The 17,341-nt window shown below is 46.4% G+C and overlaps 1 protein-coding gene across 1 annotated transcript in view; it reads left to right on the top strand.

Moving 5' to 3' along the window:
- pacs1 (phosphofurin acidic cluster sorting protein 1) overlaps window positions 1-17,341 on the top strand; it is a 285,532-nt gene that overhangs the window by 130,343 nt on the left and 137,848 nt on the right. The window contains exon 2 of the mRNA XM_084312165.1: window positions 17,098-17,185. Coding sequence (XP_084168291.1) covers window positions 17,098-17,185 — 88 coding nt within the window. The remainder of the gene's footprint in view (window positions 1-17,097; window positions 17,186-17,341) is intronic.

Below are 17,341 nucleotides of genomic sequence, written 5' to 3'. Positions count from 1 at the left end.
ACTCTCATTGGTGAAATGTAACGCGTGGGAGGTCACGCTGCCTTCATCAAGTCCTGCCTCCGCTGAGCAAGCGCCCAGACCTGGCCCAGACCTGTCCACAACGCCAGATTCCCACCCATGACTTGCCCTCCCCCTAACCCAGCCAAACGGGTTAGTATAGCGATCAGCCCAAGCCCCAAGCAATGCTGACTCCGGGAGTCGAGACCGCAGCCTCTTGCATTGGTGACGAGCGCAATCTCCACTATGCCACCTGACCGCCCACTCTACACTATTTCTGACTTAAGTTCTGACAAGTTTTTTTTTCCATTAACTAAAAATAGACAAAAATGTCATCCGTTTTCGTCGACTAAATCTAGACTAAAACAAAAAAGACAAAATTGAGACAAAAACTGACTAAGACTAAAATGCTCAGACATTTAGTTGACTAAAACTGACCAAACGAAAAATAAATTAAGATGACTAAATATGATAAACGAAAAAGGAGCACTTGACACATGACTAAGACTAAAAAATGAAAATAGCTGCCAAAATTAACACTGCTGTAGGGATGGAGTTAGAACAGGGCCCCAAGGCTGTGTGGCTATTCAATTCTACGGGACTGTTTGAGGCTAAAGGGAAAGAGGAAAGGGTGGTGAGGTGGATTTGGACCGAGGCCCAAGATCGAGGCTGTTATGTTGGAGAGTTGTGGGCTGCTGTCAATAAGGAGGTGAGGAAGTGTACTGGGCGTCAAGTCTTCCTTCCAGACCGCACTCCTGGCTGCCTTTAATCTTTATGGCGGTCATTACAGGTTGCATTAGCAGTTCTCTCTCTGTCTCTGTCTCTATCTCTGTGTCTGAGGGCTTTCTCACTTGCCATCCGGGGTCGAATCCGAGCACGATCGCCCCAAAATAAGTGTGATGAGAACGCTCCCCTCCGTCACCGGGGATGCTGATTCGCTCCATGCCGGGACCACTTGAAAAGGTGGTTTTAGGTGCGAATCAGTGCCATCGACGACGGAAAGGAGCATGGTGTGGAAACAAACTGTACCAAAACATGGAAGAGGCTTGCTGTAAAAAGTGGTTCTGTTGGTGCTAACCTGCTTGCCCAGAATAGAGTTGTATTCATACTTCAAGTTTTTAATATTATTTAGGCAGTGGCGGCCGGCCGATAGAGGGCACTGGGGCGCCGCCCCCCCTGGTGAAGAGAGAAGGAGAAGAAGACATTTTTGTTTTTTTATTTTAGATGTTAGACCCCTAAAAATTATGTTTAAAATGAATGATAATTACTCATTTTAAGTGTTTGTGTTTCAAATGCACAATAACGTTAATATATAAAATATAAATCATTGTTTTGTGCGTGATTCACATGACGTCACTCTCTCTCCTGATAGAGTATATACCTCCGAACCTGGGCGCATAGACTTAACGCGCACACTGTGAGCACAGGCATTAAAGCCTTCCGTCTTGAGACGGATATCCGTCCATTTGATTAGGAGATTCCGTCATTTGATTCGGAGTCGTGACGGAATTTAACCTGAGCCAATCGGAGGCGTCAAATATCATTTTTTTTCTACCGCGGCCGCGCCAAGCAGTCATTTGCGAGCAATCCGCAAAAATTCTCAGGCAAATGCAACCAACCAGAAGACGAGATTGTTCTGAGTTTACAGCGCTTTCACCCGCCTCCGTGTGCTCAGCACCAATGGGAAGCGCCCATATGCTTTTTGAGTTTCTGAAAATCCGCCATTGCTCTCTAGCTCTACTCGAGAGTAAACTTGATTTAACAACATTGACATGCGGCAACTTTTCAGAAACAGTAAGTTCATTTGACTTATTCTAGTCTAAAGAAACATATATATTACTATTGCTATTGATAAATCTAGGTAACGTGAATGCCACAAAACGAATGCCTTTTGTTAATCAGAACGTTATTTACGCGACAACAGGTGTGTTGTTGTTGTTGCGTGTGTGTGCTTGCGCCGCTCGATTTCCGTGTATGATAAATGTACATATGAATGTTGATAAATCTAGGTAACGTTAATGCCACAAAACGAATGCCTTTGTTAATCAGAACGTTATTTGCATTATCAATTGTTTTTAAGCTCAATAAACTCTTGACCGGAATTTCTCCCATTTGTCCGGGAGATTGAAACAAGACGAACGTCTTTCTCTGGTCTGCATCCCCTTAACAATTGTGTGTATTGAGCCGTACTGTATTGTACCCATTCTGCAATCTGTTAAATATTGATTGATTGATTGTTATTAACAGATTGCAGAATGGGTACAATACAGTACGGCTCAATACACACAATTGTTAAGGGGATGCAGACCTGAGAAAGACTTTCGTCTCGTTTACATCAGCGTCCCCCATTTTCAATTCATCATAACATATATGACATACATGACATACAGATGGACAATACTGCTACATCTATACATTTATGACATACCAGATTTACAAATACAGTATTGTTTGTGATACAAAAATAGTCTAAAAAAGAGAGTATATACATTTGATGAAGAAACTGTACATTGGAGGAGGTTGGGTAGGTGGGGGGGGGGGGTAAACTGTACATTGGATTATCGTCGAAACCTTACTTGGTCCCAAGAAGAGGGTCTCGTGTATTAAATAAAGTTTTCATTCATTCATTCACTCTGGATCTGGTAAATCCAGTAGCAATACACACAATTGTTAAGGGGATGCAGACCAGAGAAAGGCATTTGTCTTGTTTACATCATCAGGGTCCCCCATTTTACTAGCGTTAGCTTAGCGTTAGCTGCTAACCCTGGAAAACGCTCAAAGCGGACTCCACAACACCAGTTCCATTCGTGAGAAAAGGGGACCGGGTTATATTGACAAGGCTTGACAACAGAGGTATAACTTCATATTTATTGGTTATTTGTTTCTTTATATCGGGCATCCAGTTTCCACCACCGTATGTTAAAACTCTTCCCGTGTTGTCGTTCGAGCGTGACATCATCGCCTACGGCAAGCTTACACGCACAAGGAAGCATACTAGGTCCGCTACTGTTCCTAATTTATGCAAATGACATGTCGTCAGCTTGTGACTGCAACTTGTTCCTGTTTGCGGACGACTCAGCCCTGCTGGTCTCTGACAAGAACAAGTTACAGGTTGAAAAAACCCTCAGCTCAGAACTAGGCAAAATCTGCATATGGCTCGCTGATAACAAACTATCATTACACATGGGCAAAACAGAGTCCATTCTCTTCGGTTCAAATAACAAACTCAGCAAGACCGACGGCTTCTCAGTTACAGTGGGTGACAATATTGTCACAAGGAAAGAAGATATTACCTACCTGGGTTCCATCCTAGAGGCAAATCTTTCCTGTGACAAAATGGCATCCAATGTAATAAAAAAAGTCAACCAACGAACTCGATTCTTGTACCGGATCTCCTCACTGGTAAACAAGAATACCCTGAAGACTCTAGCAGGAGCACTCATTCAAGGGTACTACGACTATGCTTGCACCTCATGGTACCAAATCACCTCAAAGGCGCTAAAAACAAAATTACAAACATCTCAAAACAAACTGGTCAGACTACTGCTTGACCTTACTCCTAGAACCCACCTCACCCTGCCCACTTTGACAACCTAGGATGGCTTAGAGTAGACGACAGAGTACAACAACTTGCAATGGGCCTGGTCTACAAGATACACTACACGACCAAGGTACCCATGTACATGACTAAATACTTCCCAAAGGTCAGTGAATACCACGATCACAACACCAGAGGGAGCTCCACAAATCATGTTAAACCCAGATTCGGCTCAAACAAGGGACTAAACACGTTTCGCAATTATGCCACATCAATGTGGAACGCCCTACCCAAAGCTGTAAAGGAATGTGAATCACTACCCACTTTCAAAAACACTCTCAAAAAACACCTAAGGGAGACTGCAACTCGAAACTGGCCCCTGTAAATGTCCGAACACAACCCCCTCCAATGTACAGTAAATTACCAAGTATGGTCTTGTCAATAATCCAATGTACAGTTTTGTTTGTACAGTTGTACAGTGTCCCCCACCCACCCCTCCTACCCAACCCCCCCCCCCCACTCCTACCCCCCCCCCCCCCACCCACCCAACCACCTCCAATGTACAGTCCCCCCCCACCCCCACCTACCCAATCCAATGTACAGTTTCTACGTCAAATGTATATACTCTTTTTTTTTCTGGACTATTTTTGTATCACAAACAGTACTGTAATTGCAAATCTGGTATGTCATAAATGTATAGATGTAGCAGTACTGTCTATCTGTATGTCATGTATGTCATATATGTTACGATGAATTGAAAATGGGGGACCCTGATGTAAACGAGACGAAAGTCTTTCTCTGGTCTGCATCCCCTTAACAATTGTATGTATTGAGCTGTACTGTACTGTACCCATTCTGCAATCTGTTAATAAAGTTTTCAATCAATCAATCAATCAATCAAACCGTAAACAGAACTTGGAGTGCACCAAGACACACAGCCTCTACAAATAACATGGAGTATTGAACCGTTTTTAACAGCTGGGTATTGGGTGGGAAATTCTGATTTAAGAACTTTCTTTTTTATTTTTTTTTATTGATCTTTTCCCCCTCCATTTTCCTCCGATTTTCTGATTTAAGAACTTTCTAAATAAAATAGAAAGTCCCAAAATAGTTAATTTATCTGACTTGTATTAATTGATAAAAAAGTAGCCATGTGCAGTAATATAGTTATATAAAAGAATAATAAAGCAATGTCGATTCTGTTCTTAATAATGTATTTATTTTTTGCAAAAAAAAAAAAAAAAACGATAAGAGTATCGATAAAGTAACAATATGTACTGTTCTGTAGTTACTGAAACTGATTGAATATGGCAAGTCAAGATTCAAGAGGTTTATTTGTCACATACATACACAAGGCGTGCAGTGAGGTCTGATATGAGTGAGTGGCGGCGATCTCTCTCTCTCTCTCTCTCTCTCTCTCTCTCTCTCTCTCTCTCTCTCTCTCTCTCTCTCTCTCTCTCTCTCTCACACGCCTTGATTCATGATTTATGATCGACTGGAATAAAAAAAGAAAATAGCTTTACAATTTACATACTGTGTCTGTAGCTGTCCCTTTGTTCATTAATGTTTAACCTAAATGTAGAACAACTCACAAAGTGACTATTGCTAAAATGATTTAACAAAGAAATCTAGAATCCCTCCCCCCCTTCACCCCCACCCCCTCCCCCTACCACGTGTGCCCACCCAAAAGTGGATCGGACTGGCCGCCACAGTATTTAGGTCTGTTTGGGATTGTAGTGTAAAACCTGCTCCAACGAGGGAAGCTGTGTTGCAATTCAGCCGAGCGCTTATCTCTCTCTCTCTTTCTGTCAAGAGAGCACTCTCATATCACTGTCAACCTGCTGCAAAATATCATTGCGCACGCTCCCACATATTCTGATCTGTGCAATAATATTCATGGGGGTATATCTCATCATGCGAAACAAGTTACCAATGCATTGTCCCGTGGGATTATGCCCCCCTGCGGCGAAATTAATTAGTCCCACAGAACCATGCGTCAGCAGCACACACACACATGAACACACAGAGACACGCACACACAAATTGGCCAGGCTGCTGACATTAGAGATGAAGAATGTAGAAAAGAGCCGACAGACAGACATTATCAGACAGATAATCCAATAAAGAGGTGGAGTAAAATAAAATGAAATATGAACTGTGTCTGTGAGAGAGAGAGACAGACACAGACAGACATCAGGCCGCAGGGAGCACTTATGGTGCTATCCTATCCTACACTGAGCTGAAATGAAACTATTGCACATAAATTAGGTAAATAAATATTAACAAGGTGATTGATTGAAAGAAAATTGTATTAACAGATTACAGAATGGGTACAATACAGTACGGCTCAATACACACAATTGTTAAGGGTATGCAGACCAGAGAAAGACTTTCGTCTTGTTTACATCCCCATTGCTGCACGTATCCGCTTCAAGGCCCTCGACCTAGCATACCGTGCGGCAAAGGGAACCGCTCCCGCCTACCTCCGGTCAATGGTCTCTAACTACACACCCTCAAGACCCCTACGCTCTGCATCTTTTGGCCGCCTCAGACCTACTCCTATCCAAGCCCCGGGAGGGTCATCAAAGAGATGCCGCCTATTCTCAGTCCTTGCCCCACAATGGTGGAATGAACTACCCACCCCAGTTAGGACAGCCGAAACCCGTCCAATCTTCCGCCGTCGACTTAAGACGCACTTCTTCAACCATTATCTGAAATAATAATATAAAATAAAAAATATAAAAAATAAATGGAAAAAAAGAACTCTAACCCTAACTAACCTTACTGTCATGCACTTGTCCTAATAAACTAACCTACAGTACACTGTAACACGCAACACTTTGATGAACATTGTTACTCAGCTGATAGAGTTGTACCCTTCCTGAACTTGTAAGTCGCTTTGGATAAAAGCGTCAGCTAAATGACTAAATGTAAAATGTAAATGTACATCAGGGTCCCCCATTTTCAATTCATAATGATCCATTCTTTGTGGATCTATCCCTGAGACGTGTTACGCGCGATGCTAGCTCGCCAACGTTACTGTGATTAAAGCAAACTTTAATAAAAAATGTTAATAAAAAAAAATATATATATATATATTTATTTTTTTAATAACTTTTTTTTAATGATAATTTCTTCTGGAGGGGCGGGGCGTCCCGTTGGCGGGGCGAGCCACCCCGCCAAGGCAATGGTAGGGGAAACACTGAGGTGCATACTAGGGATGGGTACCGAATTCGGTACTTTTGAGGCACCGAACCGAAACACGTCGGTACTACCGAGTATCGAATCAAGTGAGAAACCGAAAAAAAAAAAAAAAAAAATTACTTTTTTTTACTTTTTTTTTTTGTTTACTTTTTTCTTTTCATGTCAACGTTCACACGCACAATATGCTTACCTAGGATTTGACTTGATTCAACAACAAAGCAGTCGGAGCAATGACGAGCCGAAAACTGTCGAAATTGTAGTTATTTGAAGTTTGGATTTTTTTTTTATGACTGAGGTAGGTAAATTAAATTTCTTGAGACTAAAGTACCGAAAAAAGGTACCGTTGGGTACCGGTATCGATTCACAGGTACCGGTACCGGTATCGGTTCAAATGTGAAAGGTACCCATCCCTAGTGCATACACCACCTGCTGTATTGGAGTGTTGCTCTCCTCTTGTGCTTGGGAACGAAACAAGATTGTAGTGTGAAAGCAGGCCAGAGGGGGGAGTGGGAGGGGGCTATCGCTCTCGAGGACGGAGATAGGAAGGAGCGGACCAACCGTTCCTAATGAGAAAACACCCTCTCTGTGTCTCTGTATCTCTGTCTTTCTCTGTCTCTCTGTCTCTCTGTATCTGTATCTCTCTCTGTATCTCTCTCTCTCTGTATCTGACGTATCTCTGTCTCTCTCTCTGTATCTCTCTGTCAATTCAAAGGGGCTTTATTGACATGGAAAACATACGTTTACATTGCCAAAGCCAGTGTTAAAACAAACAAAACAAAGCAAGACAATCAGTACAGTACAGAATAGATTAGAATAGAATAGGAATTTTTGTGTGATTGTGTCTTTATGGTGGTTGTATTCCGTTGGATGTCATTTTCTTGTCACAGCAGCTCACAAATCTTACTGCATTGTTGTATTTCACCCAGTAGTATACCCAGAGTTTTGCATTATTTACCATGTTTTCAAAGTCTCTTTGTGTGTTTGTAATTTGTGGGAAGTATATGTCTCTCTCTCTGTCTCTCTCTGTCTCTCTGTCTCTGGCCTGTATTCTGTCTTAATACCGTCTCTGTCCTGACCTGTCTTATGTCTTTCTTTATCTTTCTGCCTCTCCTCTGTCCTCTGTTCCTTGTCATCCTGTCTATCATCCTCTTTCTATTCCTGCCTCGCTCCGCATATCTTTTATTGTTTATCTGTCAGTCTTTTGCCCAGTTTCTTGCCCCCCCCTCTCTCTGCTCTATCTTGCCCCCCCTTTCTCTATCTCTCTGATCTCTCTCTTGCCCCCCCCCCTCTCTCTCTCTGATCTCTCTTTGTCTCTCTCTGCTCTCTCTTTCTCTTATCCCCCCTATTTCTCTCTATTTATCTGATCTCTCTCTGCTCTCTCTCTTTCCCCCCTCTCTCTGCTCTCTCTTGCCCCCCTCTCTCTCTCTGCTCTTTCTCTCGCTCCCTTCACTTTACCCAGCCGATGGTCTATTTTAGTAGTTTACTGACTCCCAAAGCTCTAGAGTGAATTATTGACCACTCTGACGTGTGTGTGTGTGTGTGTGTGTGTGTGTGTCAGTGTGTGTGTGTGTGACAGTGTGTGTGTGTCAGAGTGTGTGTGTGTGACTGTGTGTGTGTGTCAGTATTTGTATTAGGGGTGCACGATATTGATTTTTTGACCCCGATATCGATACCGATAACTTTCTGCTCCTCAAGGTCGATACCGATAACCGATATATATATATTTATTGTATTATAATATTTTTTTTTTAATGTATATTCCTGTAGTTTTGACCTAACCAGATTTATCATCAATCAATCAATCATGACATGAGCGTTACTACTATGAACAAAACAAAGCCAAGAGAACAGTTTTGACTCTTCAAATAAAGTGACTACTGTAGTGCCGAGAGATGGGAGTCGGAGACGGTAGCTCGAGGTAGAGCGAACAGCATTTATTTGTGAGACAAACACAACATGCTACTGCTACGTTGCTTGCAGTCGACTTACTTGTGGTGGCAGGTAGTGCCACCTCATATAATGTTCGGGCGGAACTCTTGTTCCTAACAATAGTTCCGTGGGTGAATTATGTACAATTAACAATCACTACACAAGCCCCCCCAGAATTCATCCATGGTCAAAATCTCCACGGCGGGGAGAGACAACGACCCGGCCGCGGCGTGAGCGGACAACCGGGGGCGCGGTGCAAGCGATTGCGCCCTCCACGGCGCCCGGGGGCATGAACCGGCCACGGTGAGTGCGGAAAGCCAGGGGCGGGGAGGTAGGGGCGGCGCAAGAGCCTGCGTCCTCCCCGACACCCGGGGGCACAGACGTCGACGAGGCCAACGGCGGCTCCGTCGTTGGCGGGTCCCGGGGTAGCGGCGGACGGCCTCGGCGGGGGGAGAGGGCCAGCTCTAAGGGCTGGGAAATGTCTACGTGGGCGGGTTCAATCTTGTGGTGGTTGTACCCCACCTCAAAGGCGAGCCTTCGCCAGTCCTCAGGGGCCTGTGGGCTAGGGTGTCCGGTGGATAGGTCATTCAGCAGCGTCGGACCCGAGTGACCAATCGCGACGTCCTCCAGGCGTAGACTGGAATCTGCAGTCCCGAGGGCCTGGATGTCGTGGTCGGAGGCCTGTTCCGAGCCCCTGTTGACGTAGTCGAGGTCCGGCTGTACAGCTCCGATGACGACGTTGGGCTTCTCGGCGACGTGTCTCGCGGCGCACTCGGAATCGTACGTGAGCTGTTGTCGTGCCGACCATGGCTCCGCTACCCTTGACTCAGAAAACGTGAGGGGTTTGTGGTCGGTGAAAGCTGTCATCGCGGACACATGCCAACGAAGCCTGTGTCTGCGCGTTTATTAGGCGGCCATGTCTAATGTCCACGAGGAGCCCGTGTGCACCCAGGAAATCTGCCCCGAGTAGTGGGAACGAAATGTCGGCCGTGATGCAGTCCCACGTGAACCGCTGGCCCCCAAAACACAGTTCCACGGTCCTTGTACCGTAGGTGCGGATAGGGGTATCGTTGGCAGTCGTCAGGCATGGACCTCTATCATCGCCGGCGGTGTCCTCTTTTGTAGCTGGCAGGACGCTCCTCTGAGCTCCGGTGTCGCAGAGGAATTTGCAACCGGAGAGTGTGTCTCTAATGAAAAGCAGCCGGTTCGACATACCTGCGCTCACCGCTGCTACTGGGCGCAGGTGTCTGCGTTTATGCGTTATGACGAAAGTGCAAGGGGAACGGCATCTTGTCGCCCTCACGCCGAAACGCGCGTGGTAATAACACATGCCTGCGGCAGCGCTGCTCCTGTTCTTCCTCGCCCCTCCCCCCTGCGGCGTGTAACCGCGAGTCGAGGCTATTAGCCCTGGGGCAAAGTGTCGAGTGGCCAGGTAGAAGCGGTCTGCCTCTTCTGCCAAAGCACGGGGATCAGTAGTCGCTGTATTGGCAAGTGCCGTTTGCACGTGTGGCGGCATGTGCCTGAGAAACAGTTCGATAAACAGGAAATCAGGCCGTTCTGCACCCACCAGGTTTAACATCATCTCCATGTGCTCCGAAGGTTTGCTGTCCCCCAAGCCTCGTATAGCCAGCAAGCGTCGGGCCCGCTCTGACTGTGACAACTCGAATATTCTGAGTAGGTGCGTCTTAAACGCCTCATATTTATGTTGTTATGAAGCCTACCGTCCTCGCCGCTGTAGTGCTCCCGAGGCTCGAGACGACGTGGTAATATCTCGCGGCGGCGTCGTCAACCCCTCGTAGGGCGAACTGCGCCTCTGTTTGAGCGAACCACGCCGCAGCAGAATGCTCCCAAAACTCCGGCAATCGAAGAATAACGGCATCGTTTGCCATGTTCGGTTCGGTCCCTGATACTTCAGCGAGACCAATGTCGGGGTCACCAGTGTAGTGCCGAGAGATGGGAGTCGGAGACGGTAGCTCGAGGTAGAGCGAACAGCATTTATTTGTGAGACAAACACAACATGCTACTGCTACGTTGCTTGCAGTCGACTTACTTGTGGTGGCAGGTAGTGCCACCTCATATAATGTTCGGGCGGAACTCTTGTTCCTAACAATAGTTCCGTGGGTGAATTATGTACAATTAACAATCACTACACTACCGTAATTCCTCTAATAGTAACCCCGGCTTGTATTTGTTTCAACTGTAGCGGGTACCAGGCTTGTATTAGGAGGAGGCCTATATTTCAAATTTTCAAACGGATCATAATTAATAAATCAACATTTTGTGTCAGTTTGAACCCAGTAAAATGTACTGGGTTAATTTATTGAAACCAAGTACTGTATGAAATAGTAAACAGTGCAATTACAGGTGGTCACTGGTCATTTCAACGTTTTCAAAGTGAAATCAAGTAACTAGCTCAGTATGCAGCTCAGTATATTAGTAACCCGGCTTGTATTAGGAGGCCGGCTTATAATTGCTTAGCTCAAGAGCGTACCCGGCCATTAATAGAGACCCGGCTTGTATTTGAGACCCGGTTACTATTAGAGGAATTGTGAGGTTTCGCCTGTTCCCTGGACCTTTAATTCCCTGTTCTCCTCACCTCACCAGCCCCCACCCTCGCGATGTTTTACTCTCCTCTGCTCTTCACCAGCCCCCACCCTTGGACTACCTTTCACAGCTGTGATAAGTTATGATTAGCGCCCCAGAGGGCTTTAAATGCCTGGACCTCCCCTCCAGTCCTGGTCGGGTCGTTCTGTATGCTGGTTCTTTGTTCTGGACTCTGTATCCTTTTATTTGTTCAGTGTTCATGGAGTCCTGGACGTTACCATCACCTGCCGCGTCTCCGGCGTGAGACGAGGTGCCAGCCGTCACCACCTGTTGCCGTTTGCCTGGAGTGGGACACCGTCTGCGCTCTCTAATTCCCTACGGGAGGTTTTCCAGTGTCCCACTCCAGACTCCAAGCCGGCGCGCATCGCTTCCTATACCACGGGAGGATGCGTCTCTTCAAGCCGGCGCGCTCCTACTCCAGACGCCCAAGCCGGCGCGCATCGCTTCCTATACCACGGGAGGATGCGTCTCTTCAAGCCGGCGCGCTCCTACTCCAGACGCCCAAGCCGGCGCGCATCGCTTCCTATACCACGGGAGGATGCGTCTCTTCAAGCCGGCGCGCTCCTACTCCAGACGCCCAAGCCGGCGCGCATCGCTTCCTATACCACGGGAGGATGCGTCTCTTCAAGCCGGCGCGCTCCTACTCCAGACGCCCAAGCCGGCGTGCATCGCTTCCTATACCACGGGAGGATGCGTCTCTTCACTTCCGAGGAGGATCTCCTTGCCAGGCCTCCGCCGTCGGAACCCTGCCATCCCTGTAAGCTGCTCTCGCCCTGTCCAGGCCTTAACCCTGTTTCTCTGTCCCTGTCCCCAGCCCGCCTCCCCGGGCCTCTGTCCCTGTTCCCCCTCTCCAGTGCCCCTGTTCCTGCCCTGACTTTTTGCCCTGGCCCTGTCCCTTAGTCTTAGCCCCTTAGCCTGGTCGCCTCTTAAAGGCACAGTGCCACATTTTTCCCTATTTCTTTGTTTCCAGTGTTTTGTGTTCTCCCTTAATTAAAGGGACAGTGCCGCTTTTTGTTTTGTATTGAATAAATGCCCTGTTTTGGCTTACTCTCATACCGGTCTTGTGTTGTGCGATTGGGGTCGGTTACAAACCATAACAGTACGACCCGCCCCGTCGACGACCCCAGCCAGCACAGACGGTGTATGTTGAGTTTGCCCTTTTTAGTTCCCTCTAACCCACTCTAGCTCCCTCTAGCTCCCTTTGGTTTCCCCGTTAGTCTCCCCTGTTAGCTCCCCTGTTAGCCTTCGTTAGCTCCCCTGTTAGCTACCCTTCTCCCCACTGCTAGGACTGCCCCTTCAGCTAGCAAGGTCAGTTTTCCCCACTGCTAGGACTGCCCCTTCAGCTAGCAAGGTCAGTTTCCCCGCTGCTAGGACTGCCCCTTCAGCTAGCAAGGTCAGTTTCCCCACTGCTAGGACTGCCCCTTCAGCTAGCAAGGTCAGTTTCCCCACTGCTAGGACTGCCCCTTCAGCTAGCAAGGTCAGTTTCCCCACTGCTAGGACTGCCCCTTCAGCTAGCAAGGTCAGTTTTCCCCACTGCTAGGACTGCCCCTTCAGCTAGCAAGGTCAGTTTCCCCACTGCTAGGACTGCCCCTTCAGCTAGCAAGGTCAGTTTCCCCACAGCTAGGACTGTCCTTCCAGCTAGCTTGTTCTCTCATGCTGGTCCAGCCCTGTCTGCTAGCCTAGCTCCGGCAGCTAGCGCAGCCTCTATGTTAATGTAGCAGTACAGCTAGCATAGGCCCTGTAGCTAGCAGTGCCCTGGCAGCTACCCTGTCCCTCTGCTAGCCCCACTTTTGGTGTAGCTTCCCCTGCTAGCATGGCCCAATTTTTTTGTTTGTTGCTTTGTCGTTTCCCCTGCCCCACTGTCTGATTTTTTGGGTCGCCCGGTGGCTCCCGTGGAGGGGGGGGTACTGTGAGGTTTTGCCTGTTCCCTGGACCTTTAATTCCCTGTTCTCCTCACCTCACCAGCCCCCACCCTTGCGATGTTTTACTCTCCTCTGCTCTTCACCAGCCCCCACCCTTGGACTACCTTTCACAGCTGTGATAAGTTATGATTAGCGCCCCAGAGGGCTTTAAATACCTGGACCTCCCCTCCAGTCCTGGTCGGGTCGTTCTGTATGCTGGTTCTTTGTTCTGGACTCTGTATCCTTTTATTTGTTCAGTGTTCATGGAGTCCTGGACGTTACCATCACCTGCCGCATCTCCGGCGTGAGACGAGGTGCCAGCCGTCACCACCTGTCGCCGTTTGCCGGGAGGTTTTCCAGTGTCCCACTCCAGACTCCAAGCCGGCGCGCATCGCTTCCTATACCACGGGAGGATGCGTCTCTTCAAGCCGGCGCGCTCCTACTCCAGACGCCCAAGCCGGCGCGCATCGCTTCCTATACCACGGGAGGATGCGTCTCTTCAAGCCGGCGCGCTCCTACTCCAGACGCCCAAGCCGGCGCGCATCGCTTCCTATACCACGGGAGGATGCGTCTCTTCAAGCCGGCGCGCTCCTACTCCAGACGCCCAAGCCGGCGCGCATCGCTTCCTATACCACGGGAGGATGCGTCTCTTCAAGCCGGCGCGCTCCTACTCCAGACGCCCAAGCCGGCGCGCATCGCTTCCTATACCACGGGAGGATGCGTCTCTTCACTTCCGAGGAGGATCTCCTTGCCAGGCCTCCGCCGTCGGAACCCTGCCATCCCTGTAAGCTGCTCTGGCCCTCGCCCTGTCCAGGCCTTAACCCTGTTTCTCTGTCCCTGTCCCCAGCCCGCCTCCCCGGGCCTCTGTCCCTGTTCCCCCTCTCCAGTGCCCCTGTTCCTGCCCTGACTTTTTGCCCTGGCCCTGTCCCTTAGTCTTAGCCCCTTAGCCTGGTCGCCTCTTAAAGGCACAGTGCCACATTTTTCCCTATTTCTTTGTTTCCAGTGTTTTGTGTTCTCCCTTAAAGGGACAGTGCCGCTTTTTGTTTTGTATTGAATAAATGCCCTGTTTTGGCTTACTCTCATACCTGTCTTGTGTTGTGCGATTGGGGTCGGTTACAAACCATAACAGGAATTACGATATTTATTTTTCCAAATAAATATAATTTGAGTCAATCACAAAATTCACAATCCGTCAATGTCATTAACAATGCGTTTCCCTGAACAATGAATGAACTAAAAACCAACAGGTATTGTGCTTTGTCAGTAGGGATGGGTACCGTTCACATTTGAACCGATACGGTACCGGTACCTGTGAATCGATACCGGTACCCAACGGTACCTTTTTTCGGGACTTTAGTCTCTAAAAATGTTATCTACCTACCTCAGTTGTGGAAATAAATATCCAAACTTCAAATAACCACATTCGACCATTTTCGGCTTGCCATTGCCCCGACTGCTTTGTTGTTGAATCAAGTAAAATCCTAAGTAAGCATATATTGTGCGTGTGAACGTTGACACGAAAAGTAAAAAAAAAAATAATTTAAGTAAAAAAAGAAAAAGAAAAAAAATTATCGGAGCTATCAATAATTTTATCGGGATGACGTCATAATTTCTAATATCGGCCCGATAATTATCGACCCGATAATTATCGTGCATCCCTAATTTGTATGTCTGTGCACTGGGAACTCTGGCCTTGTGTGTGGCGTGCACGTTTTAGGCTAACGTCTGAGTTATTAAGGCTGGAAGGACATTGAAGGACGATCATGGGGCAGTATCGTCAGTGATGTTAGCGTTTCAGACAGTTCATGTCTTAATCCTCCAATACCTTTATGTATGGCGATTGGATTGGTCTCGTGTTTTTCTTGTTGTTGTTTTTTTACTACAATTTTTTTGGTAAAAAAGGTGAAATAATATCCCTTGGAAATAAAATATTGAAATCGAAATATTTACAAGCCACAAGAAGCCAATCAATTACTAGTAGGGATGCACCGAATGGGAAATTCTTGGCCGAAACCGATACCGAAAATAGGAAACAGTTGGCCGAAAACCGAATGCCGAAAGGCCGAAAATGATTCATGGCAAAACTTAACTTAAATAATAAATAATCACTATTATGGGTCTTTTTGTATCACAAACAGTACTGTATTTGCAAATCTGGTATGTCATAAATGTATAGATGTAGCAGTACTGTCTATTAGAGCCATATGAAATCAGTTTTATTTTTTTCCAAATTCCATTAAATTTTTTTCCAAATTCCGTTTTTTCCGTTTTAATATTTCAGAATTCTGTATTTTGCTTTGTACGCTCATTTTACCATCAGAAATAGTGTCTAATAAGTGGGAATGAATAAATGTCCACAATTTAATAAGATATAACAGTCCATTTAATAGGGCTGTCTTAAATACTTCGAAGCTTCGTTCGATGGGCATGGGATTCGAATATGAAAATAAATTTTGATTATTAAAAAATATAAAAATATAAATGATATATATATATTTTTTTGCAAAATCAACTCTGCCTCTCTTTGTTAATTACAACAAGCAATGCTGTTTGTTATTTAAGATGAGGTCGGACTCGGCACTGACAGATTTGTGTTCATTGTGCTGCTTTTATAAAGCCTCAAATGACTGCTTACAATATTTCATGAAAGCAAAGTGTTTTGTTTGTCTAAGATTTAAAAAGGTTTAAACTTTACAGCACTGACAAAGTTGAACAAAGTGCTGTACAAGTCCCACAACATAAAAAAAAAAAAAAAGATTATAATTTTTTTTTTTTTAACAGTTGATTCCATTTTTATTGCTCAATTCCGCGATTCCGTCCGCGATTCCGTGATCGCGGATTTCATATGGCTCTACTGTCTATCTGTATGTCATGTATGTCATATATGTCCTGATTAATTGAAAATGGGGGACCCTGATGTAAACAAGAGGAAAGTCTTTCTCTGGTCTGCATCCCCTTAACAATTGTGTGTATTGAGCTGTACTGTATTGTATCCATTCTGCAATCTGTGAATCAAGTTTTCAATCAATCAATCAATGAGAGAGAGAGAGAGAGAGAGAGAGAGAGGCGGACATCTGTGCTCTACTGAGCGCACCTTTCTAGTCCCCAGATGAACGCGCTCTCTTGACTTTGGCACAGTAGACGCGCGACAGACAGCGTCAATGTGAGAAACACAATCCCTCCCCCTCTCGCTCTGAATAATATGCATATTAGATCACTCAGTGATTAACCGCGACGGGCATATAGTAAATAAGGATAAAGCATGTTAAAGACGCATTTATTGGACTCGTTGCGCGCAGAGTTTACATAGAAACAGCGCGACTCCCGAGTCCCAAGAGGAGCAGGACTGAAGAGCTCACAGCGCGCATGTAATGACTGAATCCGCGTTTTGATGACATCATCACAACAACACGCGTTAGGTTACAGGTAGTTTCTGTTTCGGTGATATATTTTCGGTAAAAAAACTCTTTCGGCCAAGAGCCGAAAGGCCATTTTTGGCCATTTTCGGCCGAAAATGCAAAGTGAAGACAGTCTGTCTACCTGAGCATTGGTGGATGTGTGTCAGACTGCAAAGTGAAGACAGTCTGTCTACCTGAGCCTTGGTGGATGTGTGTCAGACTGCAAAGTGAAGACAGTCTGTCTACCTGAGCCTTGGTGGATGTGTGTCAGACTGCAAAGTGAAGACAGTCTGTGTACCTGAGCCTTGGTGGATGTGTGCGTGCGTCAAGCAGCTGGCAAGATTTAGTTAGATCTCTGCTCCAACGGGGAGGCAGGCAGTGTGGCAGAGACCATGTTTTCTAATCTGTACCTATGAGATGTCCTCAAAAAGTATTTTAATATATGAATCTTATGCAACATGTTTGTTTGTGTGATGTATTATCTGTGGATTCAAATTAAGTATTTAATGTGTTGTTCTCTCTCCAGGCTGTTCAACCTGACTCTGAAGAAGCTGGTGATGCTGAAGGAGCTGGACAAAGATCTCACCTCCGTGGTCATCGCTGTCAAACTACAGGTACAAGTCTTCACAACCCATAATAGTCTCTGGAAGTGGAACTCTCACTAAACTACAGGTACCAGAGGTGTCTTCACAGCCCATAATAGTCTCTGGACCTCTCACTAAACTACAGGTACCAGAGGTGTCTTCACAGCCCATACTAGTCTCTGGAGC

Source organism: Notolepis coatsorum (assembly GCF_963971535.1).
Source record: "Notolepis coatsorum genome assembly, chromosome: 4".
In the NCBI taxonomy this organism is placed as follows: domain Eukaryota; kingdom Metazoa; phylum Chordata; class Actinopteri; order Aulopiformes; family Paralepididae; genus Notolepis; species Notolepis coatsorum.
This window is presented reverse-complemented; position numbering and strand designations above follow the sequence as displayed.